The sequence below is a fragment of the Notolepis coatsorum genome (genome assembly GCF_963971535.1).
Source record: "Notolepis coatsorum genome assembly, chromosome: 2".
NCBI lineage: Eukaryota > Metazoa > Chordata > Actinopteri > Aulopiformes > Paralepididae > Notolepis > Notolepis coatsorum.
In genome coordinates, this window is record NC_140166.1 from 74,643,303 (window position 1) to 74,665,872 (window position 22,570).

Consider the following 22,570-nt stretch of genomic DNA (forward strand, 5'->3'; position numbering starts at 1 on the left):
AGCGCTCAGACCCTCATAGTGGGCAGCCCTGCCAGCGCTCAGACCCTCGTAGTGGGCAGCCCTGCCAGCGCTCAGACCCTCATAGTGGGCAGCCCTGCCAGCGCTCAGACCCTCGTAGTAGGCAGCCCTGCCAGCGCTCAGACCCTCGTAGTGGGCAGCCCTGCCAGCGCTCAGACCCTCGTAGTGGGCAGCCCTGCCAGCGCTCAGACCCTCGTAGTGGGCAGCCCTGCCAGCGCTCAGACCCTCAGTAGTGGGCAGCCCTGCCAGCACTCAGACCCTCATAGTGGGCAGCCCTGCCAGCGCTCAGACCCTCATAGTGGGCAGCCCTGCCAGCGCTCAGACCCTCATAGTGGGCAGCCCTGCCAGCGCCTCAGACCCTCGTAGTGGGCAGCCCTGCCAGCACTCAGACCCTCGTAGTGGGCAGCCCTGCCAGCGCTCAGACCCTCGTAGTGGGCAGCCCTGCCAGCACTCAGACCCTCGTAGTGGGCAGCCCTGCCAGCGCTCAGACCCTCGTAGTGGGCAGCTGGAGGAAGCAGAGAGGTGTTTAGCCTTATGGAACTCCCAGCCGGAGGTGTTGATACAGTGGTGGTATAGGGCATGAGATATAACAGTGCAGCTGACACACATCCCTAGAATACATTAATATGGTAAAAAAAGAAGAAGAAAAAAACAATTTAATTAAATAAAATACATGGATTGGACTTTAACTGTTAATGACCAATAGCAACGTTGCTCTGCACATGTAAACATCATAACCTGAGACATGTCGTAATGACTCTCTCTCTCTCTCTCTCTCTCTCTCTCTCTCTCTCTCTCTCTCTCTCTCTTCTCTCTCTCTCTCCCCTCCCTCCTCCCTCCCTCCCTCCAATCGACACATACCGTATGCAGTCATGCCGAAGGACCTCTTAAATCTAGTGCTTAATACCAGAGATGTGGTATATTGTTTCAGGAAACAACTCATTTAGTGGAGACAAAAGTATAAAATCAACTAATCAACATCTCTCTCTCTCTCTCCCTCCCTCTCTCCCTCTCTCCCTCTCTCTCTCTCTCCCTCCCCTCTCTCTCTCTCTCTCTCCCTCCCTCTGTGTCGTTCCAGAAATGGGAGCAGATAGAGTCCAACGCGAAGCTCCGCCACGTGGGCAGCAACCTGTGCCTCGACAGCCGCAGCGCCCGGCGGGCGGCCTCACCGTGGAGGTGTGCAGCCCCAACCTCAACCAGCAGTGGAAGTTCACTCTCCAACCTCCAACCCTAGAGGGCAGCACTGCTACACAGAGAAAAGACTGCTCCATAAGAGACATGCAGAGAGAGCAAAGACAAGAATGATGGATCAACAAACAGAGGCCTCCTCCTTCTGCGTTTCCTTCCTTCCTCTTCCTGTTACTTCATTTCCTTCCTCTTTCCTGTGTGTGGTGGGGGGGGGGGGGGGCTCTGCAGCCAATTTTTGTCCAGAAGCCTCCTAACATCTCTTCTTCAAACCCCCCCCCCCCCCCCCCTAAAAAAAAGAAGCCCGACTCCCAGTCCACCAGGGGAGTGTTTTAGACATTATGGGAGGAAACAGGAAATTGACTATATTTGGAGGATGGATGAGGATGATGATAATGATGGTGATGAAGATATTTTCCATCCAAACCACATACCTCAGTGTTTTTCATCGATGGGTTTCTTGAAGGCAAATGAGGAGTGAATTTTTCTTTCTTTCTTTTGTCTTTTTTCCTTAAATGCTGGTGAAATGGAACGGAACTCTATTCAATGGTTTTATTTTGTAATATTTTTTTTAGGTTTATTACTATTTCTTACTCTTTTTTTTCTCCACTGAATTTCACCGCTGCGATTTAAAAGAAAAGAAAATGTTGTCCCTCGAAAGTGTCTCTTTAAATTTTGTCGTTTTGTTTCTCTCTCTCTCTCTCTCTCTCTCTCTCTCTCTCTCTGGAATTTAAAAAGTGATTTATTTGTATCCAACCCGCCACGGAGCCCCCCCCCCCCCCCCCCCGCTTTCATTGGCAGACATAGCTTTTTTTTGGGTTGAGACTTTGTCTGCGAAGTTTCAGATTGAAGTTTGCTTTACGCCAATGTGAAGGGGACAGCTCACAGGAAAGCGACAAGCTTTCTCTCTCTCTCTCTCTCTCCCTCCTCTCTCTCTCCCTCTCTCTCTCTGTCTCTCTGTGCCACCATGGGACACTCAGATGGTACAAACGAGAGAGGGGAGAGAATGTGAGGCAAAAAAAAGAATGTGTTGTATTTTATCTACAGGGTTGTTTTCTACAGCGACGTCTTGAATCCATTCTGGTTTACGGAGAGGTGTGGGGGGGGGGGGGGTGCAAGGTCTACGATGTTGGGTTGGTGGGGCAACAGGAAGTTTGTTTCTGTCCCCCCCCCCCCCAACCCCCCCCCCCCCCTGGAACCAGGAAGTTTCTCCGTGGGACCCTAGTGAATGGACATAAGGGTCGCTTGGCCTCGAGGCAGGAGCACTGGTTGCTACTGTTAGCCTCTCCTCTGTTGTCTCTCAAAGGACACTATACAGAAAATAAATTTCATTCACGACTTTTTTAGTTTTTATTTCTTTGGGGGGGGGAACCATGTCTAGAACGTATCGTCTTTATTTCCAAACAAGACGGTGAAAAGATTTTTATTTTATTTTTATGTTTTTCGTTGTTCCAGCTACTACTGTAACGGAAGCGATATTTCTCTACACTTTCTCTCGGATGATCTTCTCTTCCAACGGTTCCCTCTGGAGTGAACAAGTAGACACATCCTGTATGGATCATTTCCCTTTTCCTGTTCTGAATTCTGAGCTTCCCTGGAAACATTCTCATTCAACCTAGCGAGCTCTTTTATAGGGAAAATCACATCCTGATGATCGGATCTCCAATCTAACTGAGTCTTAATTCGGTAGAACCTGGTTTATCCCAAACCCCGCGGGAATAGAGATGGATGGAGCTAATGACGTGTTCTGGAGCAACACGCGTTTACATGCACATTGATATAACAGTGTTATTGTGGAGACACAAAAGTATTTGTTTTTAATTGACCACCATTATACTGTTTCAATAGCCACGATACGCCCATGCCCCGACCATGAGATACCTGAAGATGATTGCTGGTACATGCTCATATTAGGCAGCATATTGAGGCATGGAGAGACCCTATCCTGTTTAAATGTTGGTTTTTCCTATCAGTGCAACTTGAGTTTTCCACGGTAATATGGACAATATGTTATGCAGAAGTGTCCTGGTTGGGACATGAAGAGATGAGGCTTATCCCAACTCGAACCTTAAACTGGTGTATAGTGTTCGGAACACTATGTAGCTACATGGCACATGCTCAAGTGGAATAGAATTTTGGGCCAACGTTTTTTTTCCAAGTATGAAACATGCATGTGCGCATGCATCGTCAATTGCTCTGCACAGTCTAATTCACAGATCAGTACTTTCAGCTGTGTCAACAAGGATATTCCTATAGTTTCACATGGGAGGAGAAAAAAATATCCCCCCCCCCCCATGTTATTATTCCTCATTGACTTACCAGTCCGTTTGGAAGTCTTGAGGGATGGGGTTGGGGTGACCCAAGGTCCTACTATTAGAAATGTGCAGAACAGAGCTGAAAAGAATCCTCACACTGGTAGAATACTAGCCTGTGCCTATAGCTAGCATGCTTTACAATGACCTTGTGTGAGCGATCTATCGATGCAAAGTCCCTGAGAGGAACCCGTAGTCAGTTTTAGCACGAAGCAGTCCTGGAACTCATGTTTAGTTTCTGTCTTATCAGCTCTGGGCCTTCTCTCCACCTCACGTGTTCCTCAGTCTGTATGTTTACTCTCTCAGAAGTTCATTGGAGATCATTCCTTAGGTAGGGGGGGGGGGGGGGTTGGCACAGAATTCTTACTGTCTGGAGTTGGATGGGAAATGGAATGTTGCTGAGAAAATGTTTGACTATTTTAAAGACGGCAGGCCATGTTTTTCTTTCTTTCTTTCTTTGTTGCGTTTCTGGTCCATCAGTTTACTTTCTTTGTCTTTTGTTCTTGATGTCGGTTTTTTCATCTTCTTTTGCAGCTGATGTCTGCCTTGGTTTATACATACATCCGTTATACTGTAAACAGAGTTGAAACGTTCACTCGCACTTTGGTAAGAAATACTCTCCGTCTACAGTTATGTATTTAAGCATTACATCACACGCAGGAGTGGTTTGTGACCAATAAACCATGCCTAGGGGTGGTTGTTAGGCCCGAGGCGCAGCCGAGGGTCGTTAGACCCCCCTAGGCATGGTTTATTGGTCACAAATCACGACTGCACGTGGTGTAAAGCTTTTATACAACTGCCAGATTCATCCAACCTTATTTCTATACAATAAACACACATTAATCGAAGATTTATTGAAAAAACCATCCGCCAGAAAAAGTAGTTCTCACAACTCCATGTGGAAGCAGCTTGAAGTGCATCCAACCAAACTAACACATCCAACTGTGTATTATTGGAATGATTGAGAGAAGTTGCCTCATGTGGAAGCAGCTTGAAGTGCATCCAACCAACTAACACATCCAACTGTGTATTATTGGAATGATTGATTGAAAATTTATTAAAACGTTTTCTTTGCCCTATAGGAAAAAAACGTTTTCTTCGCCCTATTTTTTTATTTATTTCTTTTAGCCTAAACTTAACCAGTTGGAAACCAGGGGTACAGTAATAAAATTAGCAATCAACCAATCAATCAATTCAATAGACCATGCTCACTTAAAACAGCGCTGCTTCTCTCTCAGTCTGACTCCCCTGCTGTTGCAGACAGGAGTGTGTGTGTGTGTGTGTGCGTGTGTGTGTGTGTGTGTGTGTGTGTCACAGTGTGTGTGTGCGTGTGTGTATGTGTGCGTGTGTGTGTGTGTGTGTGTGTGTGTGTGTGTATGTGTGTGTGTGTGTTTGTGGGTACGCCAGCGTCGGACAGTGTGAGAGAGAACGCTGCAAGAAAGTAGGAAGGAAGAAATTTAAATCAATCAATTAATCTATCAATCAATCCGCGATTTTTCTTTTGTTCTAGATTGAGTCAAGACCCATCAATTACATCATCCAACATTGTTTAAAATACTAACACGTTCCCTTGACAGAATCGCTTTATATTAGTCGTTATGACGCTATCAACATATCCATTTGTTAAAGATTATTGTCCGCCATCTTGTTTTTTCCGACGGAGTGATCCGGCGGAGTGATGTGATTCGGTGGTGGGCGGGTCCTGGGACCAGGAGCGTGGATATGAAGGATACATACGTGTAAATGGACTGTTTCAGCCAATCAGAATAGAGAAATTTGCATGCCGTTGTATAAAACTTGGTTGGATGCACTTCAAGCTGCTTCCACATGAGGCAACTTCTCTCAATCATTCCAATAATACACAGTTGGATGTGTTAGTTTGGTTGGATGCACTTCAAGCTGCTTCCACATGGAGTTGTGGGAACTACTTTTTCTGGCGGATGGTTTTTTCAATAAATCTTCGATTAATGTGTGTTTATTGTATAGAAATAAGGTTGGATGAATCTGGCAGTTGTATAAAAGCTTTACACCACGTGCAGTCGTGATTTGTGACCAATAAACCATGCCTAGGGGGGTCTAACTACCCTCGGCTGCGCCTCGGGCCTAACAACCACCCCTAGGCATGGTTTATTGGTCACAAACCACTCCTGCGTGTGATGTAATGCTTAAATACAGTCCATCTCTCCATCGGTTATCTCTTGAATTATCTTGCTAGCTTGTCTGTCAACCATGCTTGCAGACCAGAGAGACTTTCGTCTTGTTTACATCAGGGTCCCCCATTTTGAATTCATAATGAATTGTAAGTAAGGGTGCAATTAGCACCGTGCAATCCATTCTTTGTGGATCTAGCCTGGTCTATTCCTGAAAGCCAGAGGTAGTAGGGCAGAAGCTGGCAAGTCCTGCCCCCTGCTGGCCTAGGAGAAAAGCAATAAGGTTTCTCCTTTGGTATGTTCAGAGTTTATGAGTAAGATGTGAGGGAGGTAAAGAGTTGTTTTTCGCTCAAAGCGTCTCTTAAATAAATGCCATAAATTCAGCTATTAAGGGCGATGCCATCTTCTATGCCCCCACAAGTCACTTCCTGGTTCCACTTCTATTGCTTGCTTCTTCATGTCCCCCCCTCTTATTTGAAGGGAGGTTATCGTGTCCACATATGTTTATGGGCCAGATGCATATGGTTGTCTTGCATCCTCCCAGCTTTTCCCAAAGTGTTAACACGCCACTGAGTGTTTCCGAACACCTCGAAAGTCTTTGAGCAGATGCGTTATGGCAGCAAACCACCTGGTCCATTGTCAGCAACTCTGCAACGGGGGCTAATGTGCATCTGGCTCAACTTGTTTGTTCGTAGCTGGTTTCAAAGCTCTGGTGGAACGTCATTCTGATGGGTACCAGACTTAAACACGACACCAAGGGTGGAGAGCGGAGCGTGAAGAGGCAAAGCCTGTAACTTGAGACGGAACACACTACCAGCCTTTTCAGTTTTTTTCAGTCACTGTTTTCCATTTTCTGTCTGTTTTCATCTTTCTGTTTGGGTTCTTTCTCATTTCTGTTTGAAATGTGTCCCTTTTCCCTGCCTTGCTATTTTTACTCTGTCTCTCTCATAGACTTGCCAGATAACTCTAGGTAAAGGAACAACGAAAGGAAGAATTTTGGGATGGTTTTAATATACAAGGTTGTCTGGGAATGTTCATGGTTTCCACAACAGGGCCAAACAGGACTCATTATGGCACCTCATCAGACTGCTTTATACTACAGTGCTTACCCAATTGTCTGGGTTTGTTTTTTTATGTTTTAACATTGAAGTGAACGGCACTTCCACACCTGTACCTCACACTGCATCAAACTTGGATCAATATGGCGGCAAAGTGAATGAGGCGAATCGTTCGAATACTATATTATTCTTAAAGCCTTTTTTTCTTTTAAAACACTGTCCTATTCTTGTGAAGATAATAATTTAGTTTTTATTTTTATTTGTTTTTATTTTATCATGAGATTTTGAAAGAAAATAATTAAGTATTAGTAATGAGTAATAATTAAAACACATCCTAGAGTTCAATGCCACATTTTTTTATTTGGACGGTGAATTGTTTACATCTCATATAGCACAACGTGCCAAAGCTCCTTCCTGTCTTGTCTCTTGGAAGAAAAAACGAGGGGTGGACAATTACTGTCTCGTCCAACGAGAATCGATGGTGTGTGTGTGTGTGTGTGTGGGGGGGGGGGGGGGGTCAGTACAGGAGTGTGTTCCCTAGTCTCTCCCTCTGACCACGTCGCACCCCACCATTCTGACAGGCACTGTGACCTTTGTCCCCTTCTGCTTTCTCCTAATATAGTCTCATCTCCTCCCGCCTGTGAAATGGACCATGGGAGGTTGCTCTTTAGACACTGACTTGGGGTCAGTTTTTGCAATGGAACATGATGAATTGAAAATGGGGGACCCTGATGTAAACAAGACGGAAGTCTTTCTCTGGTCTGCATCCCCCTTAACAATTGTGTGTATTGAGCCGTACTGTATTGTACCCATTCTGCAATCTGTTAATAAAATGTTCAATCAATCAATCAATCAATCAATCAATAACATTGACTGCAGGTGGCAGATAATCTGATCTGTGATTCAGTGTTCAAGAGCAACGTCACCCCTCGACCAATTGGATGCATTCCCACTTACTGTGTTCTGGGAACAGGGCAAACACTGGTGTATTTGTTCCAATGTAATAGGTATGATGGAGCGAATTACTCACCCCCCCCCCCTTTTTTTTATGAAGGGGTGCATCTCATATTTTATTTTGTTCTAATGTCCCCTTTTACACCCCCCCCCCCCCCCCCCCTTCAGATCACCTCTTTCGGACAAAATGCAGTAGTGTTGTCCTCCATGATATGTGAAATATCCAAATCTCCTCTCTTGCTATGAGGGATTGCCTCCTCTGCTAGATGCTAGATGTTTGGAACGGGGGAAATTGGAGCCTGTCAGCTACATGCACATATAGACCGTACACTCATAGCCTAATGGCCATGATGACAGATACTGGCATTTGTGAATCAGAAGGAAATTATAGGTTAATTGTGATTACAAGGACTCTGTCGGGTCTACGTAAGGGAAATGTGGCTTAATTGACAATGACAATGGTGTTTGAAATTTTGGATGTGAAATTTGAATGGTGTGAGGGGTGTAACACAGTGTAAAAGTGTATATGTTTGTATATACCAACGTCGGTGTGTGTACAGTATGTACATATATACACAATGTACTCTGCAGCGGTTCTTAGTTTCGATGGTTGACTGTACAGCGCTTCTAACTGTTCTGTTTTATAGATACAGCGCAAATTCAACTTTGAATGAGGAGAAATGATTAACTTAAATAAATGCATTTATATATAAATTAAAACGTGTGGCGTCAATTGGTCCACTGGCTGTTGACTGGAACGCCAGACACACACACAAACACACAAACACTGACCCTTATAGTTATTTGCATTAGCATGTTAATGCTAAAAAAAAACACAATGACCAACACAGACACACTGACCACTCTACAATTATAGTTAGCATTTGCATGCTAACACTAGACCGTAATATGAAGGGTGATAAAAAGCATTAAGGGTGATAGGAAGCATAGGGAGAATGTTAGGAAGCACAGGAAGGGTGATAGGAAGCATAGGGAGGATGTTAGGAAGCATAGGAGGGGTGATAGGAATCATGTGAGAAACAGGTTCCAAGCACAAGGGGGTGGGGCTTATTTCAATGGGCAATGATGAGAATTAATTCATGCATACATGTTTTTGATGCATAGGTATGACATAACTTTATACTGAATATCTATTTTAATGGACAAAAATATGTGTCATTGACTTGAAAAATATTCCAGGAATCACGTTGTTGGCATGCAGCCCATGTGCAATGTTTCATCCACCTCTGCCTTTTTTCGTTGGGCCAGATATGCATGTGCACATACACACACACTCTCACAGACGCCACCGATTGCATAATCCCCACCAAGCATTCCGCCTACAGTATGGTTGCACACACACACACACACTGAAATGATCACAAGCCTTTATGCATTTGGTTGTTTGTTCAGATTTAACAGCAGTGGGCAGATAGACCTATGTCAGAATCATATTTATGGAGGTAGATTTATTGTATTGATCAAAGCATACTGATAGCATGGCAACAGCTGTATTTTCAAACAACAATGCATCAGAAGCAGCATGACTACAGCTTACTGGCACTGTGCTGACATCACATAGCAGCGTCTACTCAGTTACTCAGGGCCCATCATCGCCACTATGTACAGTAGCTGTAACCAAACTCACTATGTACTGTAGCTGTAATCAAACCCACTATGTACTGTAGCTGTAACCAAACCTACAGTGTACTGTAGCTGTAACACGGTTATCCTATAACCATAGTTATATGAGTATAGCGAGCGCTCTGCTCGTAGTGGAACATATCCCATAGCCAGTCTAATACTGAATAAATGTCTTCACATGTACACACCCATCCGCCTGGCCACACCCCCATCCGCTCCTCTACATACGCGGGGATGTGGCCATACTAACAGCTCCTTCCCAAGTCTTTCACCACCGAAGGCGAAGGACCACAGGGTCCTCAGTGAGTCCGAGCAGAGCGCTCGCTATACTCATATAACTATGGTTATAGGATAACCGTATGTTATATATCGTATTAGCTTACGCTCTGCTCGTAGTGGAACACAGGAGCTGAGCAGAGCGGAAGCTCGACAAATGTACCCGCTGAGGCCCCCCACAACCATCAGAACCGGGGAGGACCCGAGCCCCCGGACCCCCCTAGTGGAGGACAGGAGGGAAATCGGATCCGACTGTGCGAAGAGGGTTTAGCAACTCAACGCACAGGGTGAGCAGATCGTGGGACTTACCTTCCCACAGAAGAACCCACGACTACACAGGCGCGCAACCCACATGCCACTAGGGAACGAACGGGAAGGGAAAAAAACCTGTTACAATCCCTAATATCACGGGGTCAAGGTCAAGAACCCAACCCCGTGGCAAGGCCGTAGCAGCGGAGCGCGAAGGAGGACCCAGCCCCAGGAAGGGTCAGGACCCCCCGGAAAAAGGGGGCCTGGTGAGGCCAACGACGCCGCAGCATCGAGACCCCACCAGGCGGTCACTAGTGACACCACCCCACACATTGCCAGCATATCGGACAGGGCCCATCCAAGAGCAGGCCCTTCCCCCCTACAGCACGCCGCCCTGAAGCCCTCAAGAGGCTAGACCCCCACAGCGGGACCAGGCAGCGCACCGGGGAGACAACCCCCAAAGAGGTTGATCCCTCAATCCAGGCAACGGGTCAAAAGGACTCGACCTGTGCCTGGAGCACTGCGGACTGAAAACAGCACCCCGGCGGAAGGGGCGTTCGGTACCAGCCTCCACAAAAAAACCGACCCTCTAGAGGGGCAGAGGCAGAGAAATCTGACACGATTGGCAGACGTCATAGAGGGTGCGGGGGCACACTCGCAGGCAGACGGGGTCAAGCCCGGCCTAACCCGAGAGTCGACTCCGCTACCAACACACCTGGAAACCAACCACCACCTAACAGGAGGCGGTTGTTCCTATAACCCCCCCCAAGAAAAAACTCAAACACAACTGCGGGTATACACCGGCTATACAGCAGTACAAGTGTTTCAGTTCTCAAGAAAGGGTCAACCCAGGCCAACAGGTTGACGAGAACGAGTCCGGACCTGGGCCCGGCGGACCGGGACGTATACAGGGATGCCAGAGGGGTACAAAACCCACCTCGACAGCCCCCTCCCAGCCCCGCCAAGCAGGAGAAGAGAGGGGCGAAAAAAGAATGGAGAAGGACCAGGCTCTTTTAGCACAGCACAAAGTACAACACAATATGGACCAAGCAATAGTGAAGGATAACACGCAGTGATATAACCACAAACACCTCCATAACATCAACCCCTGCAACGCCCGGGCCAACCCGGCATTTTCCCCCCGAAAAAGCACAAGTCCTTCAGGGTACCAGAACAACAGATTTGCGCCCCGGCAGACAACGGGTTAACTGACCTGGTCCGGCGCGACCAGAACCAGTCCTGTGTCCCAATCATGCCACCATCCCCAGTCCTAAGAGGGGGGTAGGTACGCGTGTCGATCTAAAACATCACAGAGGGTGCCACCAAGATGGTCAGAACATAAAAGCACCGTGCCCTGGGGAGCTCCAGTAGCTCACCGCGTATCTCGGCGCTATTTCGGCGTCGGGGACAACCGTGCGCGTCACGGATCTGGGGTACACGAGTTCGACTCCCGGACTCGCCGTATTTTCTCAGAGTGTCTTTCCCCGATCTATATCCCATTCAACCTGTTTCTGTCGGTCATGCTTGACCAGAAAAAAAGCGATAAACGCTAAAAAGAACCAGCTGACTGGTCAAAGTTTAAAAAAAAAGCACCGTGCCCGGTGGCCCACCCCAAAAGCGTGAGACCCCTCCGCCAATGCTTTGATCTATTCCGTTATCTCCCCCAGAGATGAACGAGAATTCATCGAGACTAACCTAGTACACTGGCGCTCGGAAGAGACAAACTCCATCCCAGTTGCCCCATGAAAACGCTGTTTTAATGATGAGCAACCAAGGCGCGCAAGCCCACGCGTGATTCCACACAGAAGCACCCAGGGCCAGCACTATGTACACGTCGAGACCCAAAACAAGAACCCAGATAACGTTCCCTCCAAGCCGCCTGGGAGAGCGGCAGGAAGCCGGCCAAGAGACACAGATATGGGTCCCATATGACGCATCTGAGGGAAAAACACCCCTGTCAAAACTGCTCTGTATAAAGAGAGGAGACAGGGAACCCCCAGAGAGACTTCCCACGTGAGTAACAATTTGAAAAGATATATGTAACGTGACCAAAAGCTCAAGACATATGCAACAGAGCGCAGAGCAGAAAACTTTTCTCTAAGTTCACACGCACCGCATAACTCATCTTGACAGAGGTCCACAACATGGAGCCTGAAAAGAACTCACGGAAGTCTCACAACCAATAGAAACACGCCCAGTGACGTACTCTATGGCGGGGGGAATTCCGTGACCCACCTGCGGCGTGGGACCAGGGAACTCCCTTCCCCCCCCCGAAGGACAGGAGGCCCAACCCCCTGACCAATCAGAAAAAAAGGGGAGGGAGGTTTATCAGTTCACCCCCTCATGACCCCACACCCCGGATACGATGAAAAACAACCAGCAGCGATGATACCCGCGTAGCCAGCATGCTACATGAAAAGCGTATATACACTAGGATAAACTAAACCAATGCACGCCAGCGACAGACGATAACTCGTTTGCAAACAGGTTTTATATACAAGGCTTTAGGCTCATGTGCGAAACACGTCACCCGTGTTTTATGTCTAAGAAAAAACACATACGTTTAAGAGAGGGTCAAGACCTCTGTACAAGCTACATATACGAGCACTTCTGTATGCTAACACTCTAACCAAGTTGTGGACTCGATGCCATGTTTCCAATGTAACAGAATACACACAACCCCCTCAGATAAAACGGTAAAATTTACCATTACAAGAAGAACAGTCTTCTTCATGATGAGGGAAGACAAGTATTTCGACCGAGTGCTAGCCACAGGCCATGCCAAGCACACATATAGCGACCATAACGATTTATAAGAAAACTGTCCTACTCACTTAAACAACACACAACCCCACAGCTAGGTGAGGGTTTATACACCGTATCCCCAATATATAACAGTAAATAAAAACACAGTTTGTAACAAAAAACAGTCCCCCACCAGGAGGGAACTTTTATTTAGTAACAAAATTATATGTTGGGGCGGGGAAGGGAACAGGGGTAAACAGGGGAGAGTCACTAGCGGCACCTGCCACGTGCAGCACCGTGCTTGCCCCCACGGGGAGCCGGCCCGGAGGGACAGTTCTGGGGCGCCTGGTCACGTCGATCCCTACCGTCACCTCCGGGCGTGGGGCGGCTGGCTGCGGCGGACGAGGCACTCCCTCCACTCCTGGCCTTCTTGGACGAAGGCCCAGCACCGGCGGCGGTGGTGGCGGAGGCAACGGTCGCGGTCCTCTGCCAGCGTTGTTTCCGTCGGCCATCACCGGTGGCATCGGGTCGGGGGAAATGGGGTTGGAGCACAGCGCGCTCCTCCTCCATCTCTCTGCAGGCAGCCGTCATCTGCTGCATGGCCGACCCGAAGAGCCCAGCATCGGAGAGGGGGGCCGTGAGCAGGGGAATCCTCTTCTGTTCCTGCACCCTCGCCTGCTCCAGCCAAAGGTGGCGCTGGGACAGAGTGGCCAGGGTGCGCCCCTTCCCGGCGGCTATTGCCTGCAGCTGGGTAAGGTGCAGGATGGCTCCAGCCGCCTGGGCGTGAAGGTACTGTTGATGGTCGTCCAATACCGACCCGCCCGCCATCATCCCCGACATGTAGCGCGCTAGCTGCGCGATGTTGTACGTCGCAGCTAGGCTCTGAGTCACGGCAATGTACGCCTGGTCACTCCAGTTAGCCATCTGCCTAGCCGATTTCCCTTGGGGAACCGACTTCCGCAACGGCTCCCACACCACTTCGGGACAAAGAATGGATGTCATCGGGCTATCAAGCCGAGGCACCATGTCCTTTAGTCCCTGGACCAAACCCGCCACCTGCATGACTGGCACGTAGGCGGGGGTAAGGCCAGTGATGCGGGAGATTACCTGTCCCTGTTTCACGTAGGCCTCCATTGACGGGAAGAATGGGCAGACAGGACGACGTTGCCAGAGATGACCTATCATGTCATCAGGAACAGGTGCAGGCAGAGGCTGCGGCAACGCCACGCCATTAGCAGCTGCAGCGGCCGCCATGAGCTCGGGGAACAAGGCAAGCAACTCCCCTTGCGCACCTCCCTCCACATCACTCACGTCCCTCACGTACGGCTGCCATGTCGGGCGCCACCATCCGACGCGGCAGATAGCTGGGCATCTTGTCTCAGGGTCGGAGGTTCTAACCCAACACCGGAGAACAAGGGACCCCAAGGAGACGCAACACTCCCTGCCACACCCCGAGGGGGAGAATGATACGAATCCATTGGGGCATCAAACAAGAGCGCTCTCGCCCCCTCCATGTGATCCTCAGTTTCCATCGGAAACGGAGACAGGGCAAGAGCACTCTCGTTCGGCTCCAGCACATCCCCAAAGCCAGGCCGTTCGCCCCTGCAGCTCGCCGCCCTACGACGGAAGCGAGCAGAGGCGAAGAGCCTGCGTCGCAAATCCCCAGGCACCAGAGGAGCTGTCGGCCTATCGGCTGACCGTCCACTAGCGGGGGAACCAGGGCCGGAACCAGGCCATCTCACGGGAGACGGCGGCTCAACGGCCCCTCGGAGAGGCAGACTCACCACCGGGCGCCGCTCGGGCGTATCTGACTGCCACGACGTGGAGTCAGAGCAGCCCCACGACGCACGGCGGACGCGGCAATGGAGAAACGCTGGTGAAGGGTGACGTTGTGAGCGTTCGAACCCCCTGAAGGTGCAGACATTATGACTTAGCTTTTCTCTAAAATTGGCGAGAGAGAGAAAAAATAAGATACAATGTCCACGTAGCTCCTTTCCAACAACTATTTCGGCACTAAACTCAAGTGGTGTATACAGACACTTGTCGGTGGTGAAAATAGGGAAGGGGCTGTTAGTATGGCCACATCCCCGCTTATGTAGAGGAGCGGATGGGGGTGTGGCCAGGCGGATGGGTGTGTACATGTGAAGACATTTATTCAGTATTAGACTGGCTATGGGATATGTTCCACTACGAACAGAGCGTAAGCTAATACGATATATAACCAAACCTACTATGTACTGTAGCTGTAACCAAACCCACTATGTACTGTAGCTATAACCAAACCTACAGTGGCCAATGGTGCTAAACAGAATTCTAGAATTATGTTTTAGTTTTTTTTGCAGCTACAAGGTTTGAAACATTAGAGTTAGTCTCTCTTTCTTGATTGACAAATTATAAGAGGACAATACCTTTTTCATATGAATGTGGTGGAATTGTGGGTTAGTTTTCTTCCATATAGTTTTCTTCTTGATATATTCAACAAGATAATTAACCTCTTAAGCATCGGACGGCCCAACTCGCGTGCATGTCGCGGCAGTTTGCTCTTGTTTGCCGGCTCCTCCGGGCTGCGTTTTCGCCGATCAACCAATACATTGTTGGAAAGTAAAATTTGCCGGCTTTCGATCGTCACCACACTCAACCTATTGCCCTGATTCCATTCTCGAGTTACAAGACGAAACATCCAGCGAGCGTCATTTGACGAGTGACCACGTCCGGTTGTGCACGGTCCTGAACTGACCAGTCACCGCTAATGGCGAAAATGATTGACCACCGTTGTAGCCAAGGAGCGTCTGCTCCGAAAGCGATCCCAAGCGGGCGCTGAGATTGGGGGAAGGTGACACAAGAAGACGAAGAAGTCTATTGTTTTGACTAGAGCAGGCGGCCATTTTGGATAATCATGCCGTATTTTTACTGGTACACACATTACAAAAACCTTTGTAAAACATACATTTTTCCTGGTATTTTTTATAAACTTTGGACCTGTACTACATAAGAATTCAGGCTATGGAACCATTATGTTTTCCAGCTCTTACCTCTCAGCTGGAACTTAAAAACAGGCATCTGGCGGGATCATCCCTATGTTCCCCGGGTCCTATGTTCCCCGGGTTCTATGTTCCCCGCTTTGATTGATTAATAGATTGAACATTTTATTAATTTTTATTATTTTATTAATTATTAATGTCCACCTTGTTTCGAACGGTTAAGCTTAGGCCCTCTTTCGAACTGGTTAAGGTTAGAGTTTGGAATCAGGGCTGGTGGTCTAAAATTTTCAATCAATCAAAGCGGGGAACATAGAACCCGGGGAACATAGACATGCTCCCCATCTGGCAACCAGTAAAAAGAAATGTGAGTAGGAACGTTTATGTCAGTGTGTTCAAACCTCTCTTACTCTATTATTTCATTAGCACTCAAAGTGATTTTCTTTTTGCAGTTCTAATAATAAATCGCTAATAACTTTGGGTATGCAATCATATCTTTTTTTATAAATAGCCCCATTTTTGCCCAATGCTTAAAGGAAAACTCCAACAGTTTGGGAAATTAGCTTATTTGGCATCTACCCTGGAGTTAGACAAGAAGATACATACCCTTTTTCTTCTCTGTGCATGCAGTAGGAGTAGGAAGACACGCACTGTTAGCCTAGCTTAGCGTCAGTCACTGGAAGTAGGTTCCTCCATTAGCCTAGTTCCAAACGTCTTCCTACTCCTACTGCATGCACAGAGAAGAAAGAGGTATGTATCTTATTGTCTAACTCCAGGGTTCCCAAAATGTTGGCTTGTTAAGATACATACCTTTTTCTTCTCTGTGCATGCAGTAGGAGTAGGAAGACGCGCACCGTTAGCCTAGCTTAGCGTCAGTCACTGGAAGTAGGTTCCTCCATTAGCCTAGTTCCCAACGTCTTCCTACTCCTACTGCATGCACAGAGAAGAAAAGGGTATGTATCTTCTTGTCTAACTCCAGGGTAGATGGCAAATAAGCTAATTTCCCAAAATGTTGGAGTTTTCCTTTAAATAGAAACAGGACCTATAGATAATTGTTAAATAATTGGTTAGAATCTAAATTAATTAGAGTCATGGATTACACAAGATATAACGACTAATGAAAATCTACAGCTTATCCAGTATAAATTAATCGCAAGGTTTTATTATACAGGAGATTAAATTAAAACATATCAAATAAGTGTATAAAATATAGAAAGTTACTCTATAATACATGCATTTTGGGAATGTAACAAAATGATAACCTTATGGGCTGGGATGGATAATACTTTTGTCATCACTTGTCATGAAGAAACTCAAAATGCATTACTGGAAGAATATAAGACCTCCTTCTATATTTCATTTGAAAATATATGTTACATATATTGAAAATGGAGCTGCTGAAAGGAAGAATTTAGCCAGATATGGAATGAAATACTACATGCTGTACAAAGATGAGATTAACTGGTTTTTGTTTGCTCTTTTGAAGAGCGATTACGTAGGACTGGCTTACAGGGGGGGACTAACATCTGGAGGTGGAATCAAATCAAATTCATTTGTAAAGCTTGCAATCACAGTTAATGCCCCCACGGGCCGGACATGTCTTCTTTAAACAAGTCAAGAAGAAACATCACAATAAATCAAGAACAAAAAATCCACCATGAAATACATTCTCAGACATACCCCAGCGAAGGTAAGGAAAAACTCACTAAAAACCTAGCAATAGGAAAAAAAGCACCACTGGCAATGTGGAGGAGAGAAACCTTAGAAGGGCTGTTCAAGGGGGGATCCCCCTTCTTGGATGTCGGTGATAGTAGTGTTGCTATGGATGATCGATGGGTGGAGAATAAAACAGGCGAAATAGTTGGTATGTATGTACGTACGTGTAATAAAACACAAATATGTACATGCAATAGCAACTGGCGTACATGAGAGAATTTTTTATAAACAAAGTTTTTTATTCAAAGATTACATTTACATTCATATCCTGCATACAGATGTCATGTCCTTTGTTGTTTCCTTACTGAATATCCCTCCCTCCCGCCCCACCCAGAAAAATAAAAAAGACAGTACAAAAGTAAATAAATACATACAAAATAAAACAAGACAAATACAAAATGTGACATTAGGATCCACTTTAACAGCAATATGGTACTCTTAAAGGATAAGTATATTTGCTATGGATATAATGAAACATAAGTGCAACTCCAGGTCCGATACACCAGCCAGGTCGCATGACCCTAAATACGTGAGGTGGGAGATTAAATAAATACACGCCTACTGTCCCCAACACCCCCAATCAACAGGTAAGCCCACTCAGTGAAAACTGTCCCCCCCCTACATGCATGAGAGAATTTTTGAAAGATTTAAAATAGAATAGAGCTAAGAACAACAACAACAAAAGAGAAAGCATAGGGAAACAAGCGCTAGTATGAAAATAGGATAAAGGCTAAATGTCAAGTAGCAGGTGCTGATGGCTGATCTTGGTGCTGGGCAGAATCACTGCACATTAGTAGCGGGGAGGACTGGGGTGCCAGGGTTGACCAACGGCAGAACAAGTTGATGGCAATTTAGTGTATTATATAGCAGTATCAATATTCTAATATCATTATCAACATGTGGTATAATTTATTGTTTGAATTTGTCTCCCAGTGATGTCATCACAATCCCTGTGTGCTAAATTATGAAAATTAAAAAGAAAAAGGCTGTTTGTCAAATGTAGGATATCACTTTTTTTAGATTATTTTTTTTATTATTATCTTTTCCCCCCTCCTTTTTTCCGATTTTTTCTCCCATCCCACTGTTAGTCGTTATGCCAATCCCCAACCCCCTTCCTGGTTGTTGCGCACCCCCCCCTACTGTTGGTCCGGGAGGCCGGAGACTGTCATGTTTTCCTCCGTGTGCAGCCAGCCGGCAGCCAGCCTGGCAGCGCAGATTCTCACCCGGAGAGTGTAACGTGTGGAAGGTCACACTACCTTTCTCCAGATCCTACCCTCGCTGTGCAGGCGCCCCGACCGAACTGTGGGGGTCGCTGTCCACAACGCCCAGGACCCACCCACGGCTTCCCTCCCCCTAACTCAGCCAAACGAGTTAGTATAGCGATCAGCCCAAGCCAAGGCAATGCTGACTCTCCGGGAGTCGAGACCGCAGCCTCTTGCATTGGTGACGAGCACAATCTCCGCTACGCCACCTGACCGCCTACACTTTAGATTTTTTTTTTTAAATTAGTTTGTTCTACCGGGCAGTCCGGTAGAGAGAGAGAGAGAGAGAGGAAGAACGGGAGACAGAGCGGGGGGAAGACATTCGGCAAAGGACGCCGGGTCCGGGAATCGAACCCGTCGGCCGCTTCGCGACGCAGCGCGTTACATGGGTCGCCACTTGGGTGCTCAGGATATCAAATTTTTTTTTTGATCAACTTTTTCTCCCATTTTCTATATTTTCTCCCATCCAAATTTCGTATCATCCAATTCAACCCTCCCCTGTCACGAACGCTGTTTCTTGCCTCCCACAAGCCGGCTGCAACGTGGACTATGTCATACATAGCACAAGTCCCCTCCGGTACTTGAGGTAACAGCAGTCGCATCTTTTCACCTGCGCAGCTCGATCTCTCAGTGGCGAGGAGTAACGTGTGGGAGGCTCACGCTGCCCCTGACACTTCCTGATTCTACTGCGCAGGCGCACCAACCGACCTGTAGGAGTCGCTGTCCACAACGCCCGATCCCCACCCATCAGTTTCCCACCCCCTAATACGGCCAATGTGTATTAGTATGAACGACCAGCTAAACTGAAAGCAATGAGGAGCGCTGGGCTCGAACAGGCAAGCCCAGCGTCTCCGTCATTCGTGGCGAGCGCCTTGCCCACTACGCCACGTAGCCGCCCTCTCAGGATATCACATTTATGTTTTTGTAGCTATATATTTAACAATAAAAAACAGACAGTGCTGTTGAGATTCAAGCATATCAAACGGGTAAAAACATGAAAGGAAAATTAAATCTGTTTAAATAATTAGACATTGAAAAAAAAATACATAAATAAAGAAAATAAAAACTGTTGAGAAAAAAACTGAAGAGAGATTTGTAATAATATTTCTAAATTGTCCATAGGATAGTGGGGTATTGATTGTAGTCAGTGTGAGCTGGAGATCATTCCAATAACAAAACTTCAAACAAAAAGGGCAAGTTTGTGTTTAACAAATCAGTCCTATGTTCCTGGCGGCCTCCCAGCCAGTAGGCGGCGAAAGTGCTGAGCCACATGCCCATGGAACAGGTTATTAACGTAGAAGAAGAGAATACTTTGAGTAGAGACCCCGAAGAAGAATCGGATCATCACTGAAGCGGAGAGCAGTGCTGCACTTATCACACACACACACTCCAAGCCATGAAAAACGAAGGCATAGAGGGGACCGAGAGGTTCCTCAGCCAGGATAAAGGAAGAGGTCTGCGGGCTACCAAGCACTTTGCTGTCGGGGAAGTAGTGTTCGCCTGTCCTGCCTACTCCTCCGTGCTGACGGTGAACGAGAGGGGCGCACACTGTGAACACTGCTTCACCAGGTAACGCGTTACCCGTCTTTAGCTCACCAGCTCATATCCCTTTCCAAATGTGAAGCCAAATAATCGTTGGCAAAGCGTAAATAAGCGTAAACAACCTTGCAAACATAATCTGTCTTGGCTACCTACACGGTTAGCTCACGTTAACTGGGCTATTTAGCTATACAACGCAATGTTATGTTGTGTATGTCATAAATGTCACTAGTATGAATTGAAAATGGGGGACCCTGGTGTAAACAAGACGAAGGTCTTTCTCTGGTCTGCATCCCCTTAACAATTGTGTGTATTGAGCCGTACTGTATTGTACCCATTCTGCAATCTGTTAAATAAAGTTTTCATTCATTCATTCACTAGTAAGCTGGCTACTAGTACAGATTAGATCCCTTTAGTAGAGACTGCAGAATCAATGTGTTTTGTGTTTGGTGGGTATGGTTCATCAGGCTAACTGACCAGGGCCAGAAGTAACGTCAAGGACTATTTACAAAAACGTAACGTTACATGCTGTGAAAGCGAAGCCGACAAGCTACAGTCGCAGGACTGCGACTGAGCTGTCTGAGCTACTGTACCTACTGACCCAGTGTTGCACATGGACCCCCCCTCTCCCTCTCAACACACACACACGCACATGCACACACGCGCTGTGGTTAAGGTTAGTGTGGTATCAGAGAAAGGTTAGGGTACTAAATATATCTAGACAGGTGTCCTTAGAGGGACGAGATGAGAAGGCCAGGGGGTCTTGTGTGTGTGTCACTGTCCACTCCTAAACAGTAAGACAAGGGGTGTGGCGATTCACTTTGTGTTCACGATACGATTTGATGTTATAACAATATTTTCAACAACTTGAATGATGAAAATATAATACTGAAAAACTTATTTTATTCGAAAGACACAAAATATGAAAACAATGCTGTTTGCTCTATAGTAAAAAAAACATTATGGAATTTGAAACTGTTAACTTACAACTTATTTTTTATTTATTTTTTTGATCTTTTCCCCCCTCCTTTTTTCTCCATTTTTCTCCCATCCCAATGTTAGTCGTTATGCCAATTCCCAATCCCCTTCCTGGTTGCGTCTATTCGAAAGGCAACCGGTTCATGCTTCCACCTTCACGTTTTGCGCTCTGATTGGCCACTGACCTACGCTAGTTTTGCCCCCCGCCGTATGAGCGTAGAAATAATGCGTGGACACTTTGAAATGGGTATCACAGTAGTAAGTCCTACTGTAGAACATATTATTAGCATGACATCTGAATGCGTGGACACATGACATATTAGCATGACATCTGATTTATTAATGCCAATACTAAAGATTAGGGACAAACGCAATTGGCACAAGTGTAAATCATGGATTAGTCACTCAGACTAAACATCAGACGTAGCTCACCTCGTTCGTCTGCTGCCTGTGGATCCTATGGTCACAAGTTCAAATCACTCTTGGTTCAAGTTTTTTTTTTTTTACGTTTAATTAATTTATCCACTCTGGTTGGATGGTGTGTATGTATATGTAATTGTGCTGTATAATGACGAATACATTTTAATCGAATCTCATTTTGAAATCGCTACCTGTTGAGTGGATCACCATGGTGCAATGCACCTCCGAAGCTGGCTGCCACTGTCGTGTCCATAGGCAGCATAGCGATTTCAAAATGAGATTCGATTCAAATGTATTGTACATTGTACAGCACAATACATACATATACATACACACCATCCAACCAGAGTGGATAAATTAATTAAACGTAAAAAAAACTTTAACCAAGAGTGATTTGAACTTGTGACCATAGGATCCACAGGCAGCAGACGAACGAGGTGAGCTACGTCTGATGTTTAAACTGAGTGACTAATCCATGATTTACACTTGTGCCAATTGCGTTTGTCCCTAATCTTTAGTCATGCTAATATGTCATGTTCTACAGTAGGACTTACTACTGTGATACCCATTTCAAAGTGTCCACGCATTCAGATGTCATGCTAATAATATGTTCTACAGTAGGACTTACTACTGTGATACCCATTTCAAAGTGTTTCTACGCTCATACCGCGGGGGGCAAAACTAGTGTAGGTCAGTGGCCAATCAGAGCGCAAAACGTGAATGCGGAAGCATGAACCGGTTGCCTTTCGAATAGATGCTTCCTGGTCGCTGCGCACCTACCCCCTACAGTCGGTCTGGGAGAGTGGAGGCTATCACATGCTTCCTCCGACACATGTGTAGCCAATCAACCGCTTCTTTTCACCTGGCAGCGCGGACTCTCACTGAGAGGGTGTAACGTGTGGAAGGATCACACTACCCCCCTTAGATCCTTTCCTCGCTGAGCAGGCGTCCCGACCGAACTGTAGGAGTCGCTGTTTACAACGACCCGGACCCACCCACCGGCTTTCCCACCCTCCAACACTGCCAATTGTGTTAGTACGACGGCCGGCCAAGCCGGAAGCAACGCAGAGAGCTGGGCTCGATACC

At 46.8% G+C, this 22,570-nt stretch overlaps 2 protein-coding genes across 2 annotated transcripts in view; both read left to right on the forward strand.

Moving 5' to 3' along the window:
• galnt2 (UDP-N-acetyl-alpha-D-galactosamine:polypeptide N-acetylgalactosaminyltransferase 2) overlaps window positions 1-1,386 on the forward strand; it is a 144,156-nt gene extending 142,770 nt beyond the window's left edge. Inside the window, 2 exon segments of the mRNA XM_084307288.1 lie at window positions 1,097-1,172; window positions 1,175-1,386. Of these exon segments, the coding sequence (XP_084163414.1) occupies window positions 1,097-1,172; window positions 1,175-1,323 (225 nt within the window). The 3' untranslated portion in view covers window positions 1,324-1,386.
• Window positions 1,387-19,888: 18,502 nt separating this feature from the next.
• smyd2a (SET and MYND domain containing 2a) overlaps window positions 19,889-22,570 on the forward strand; it is a 46,144-nt gene continuing 43,462 nt past the window's right edge. Inside the window, exon 1 of the mRNA XM_084307833.1 lies at window positions 19,889-20,116. Within this exon, the coding sequence (XP_084163959.1) occupies window positions 19,944-20,116 (173 nt within the window). The 5' untranslated portion in view covers window positions 19,889-19,943. The remainder of the gene's footprint in view (window positions 20,117-22,570) is intronic.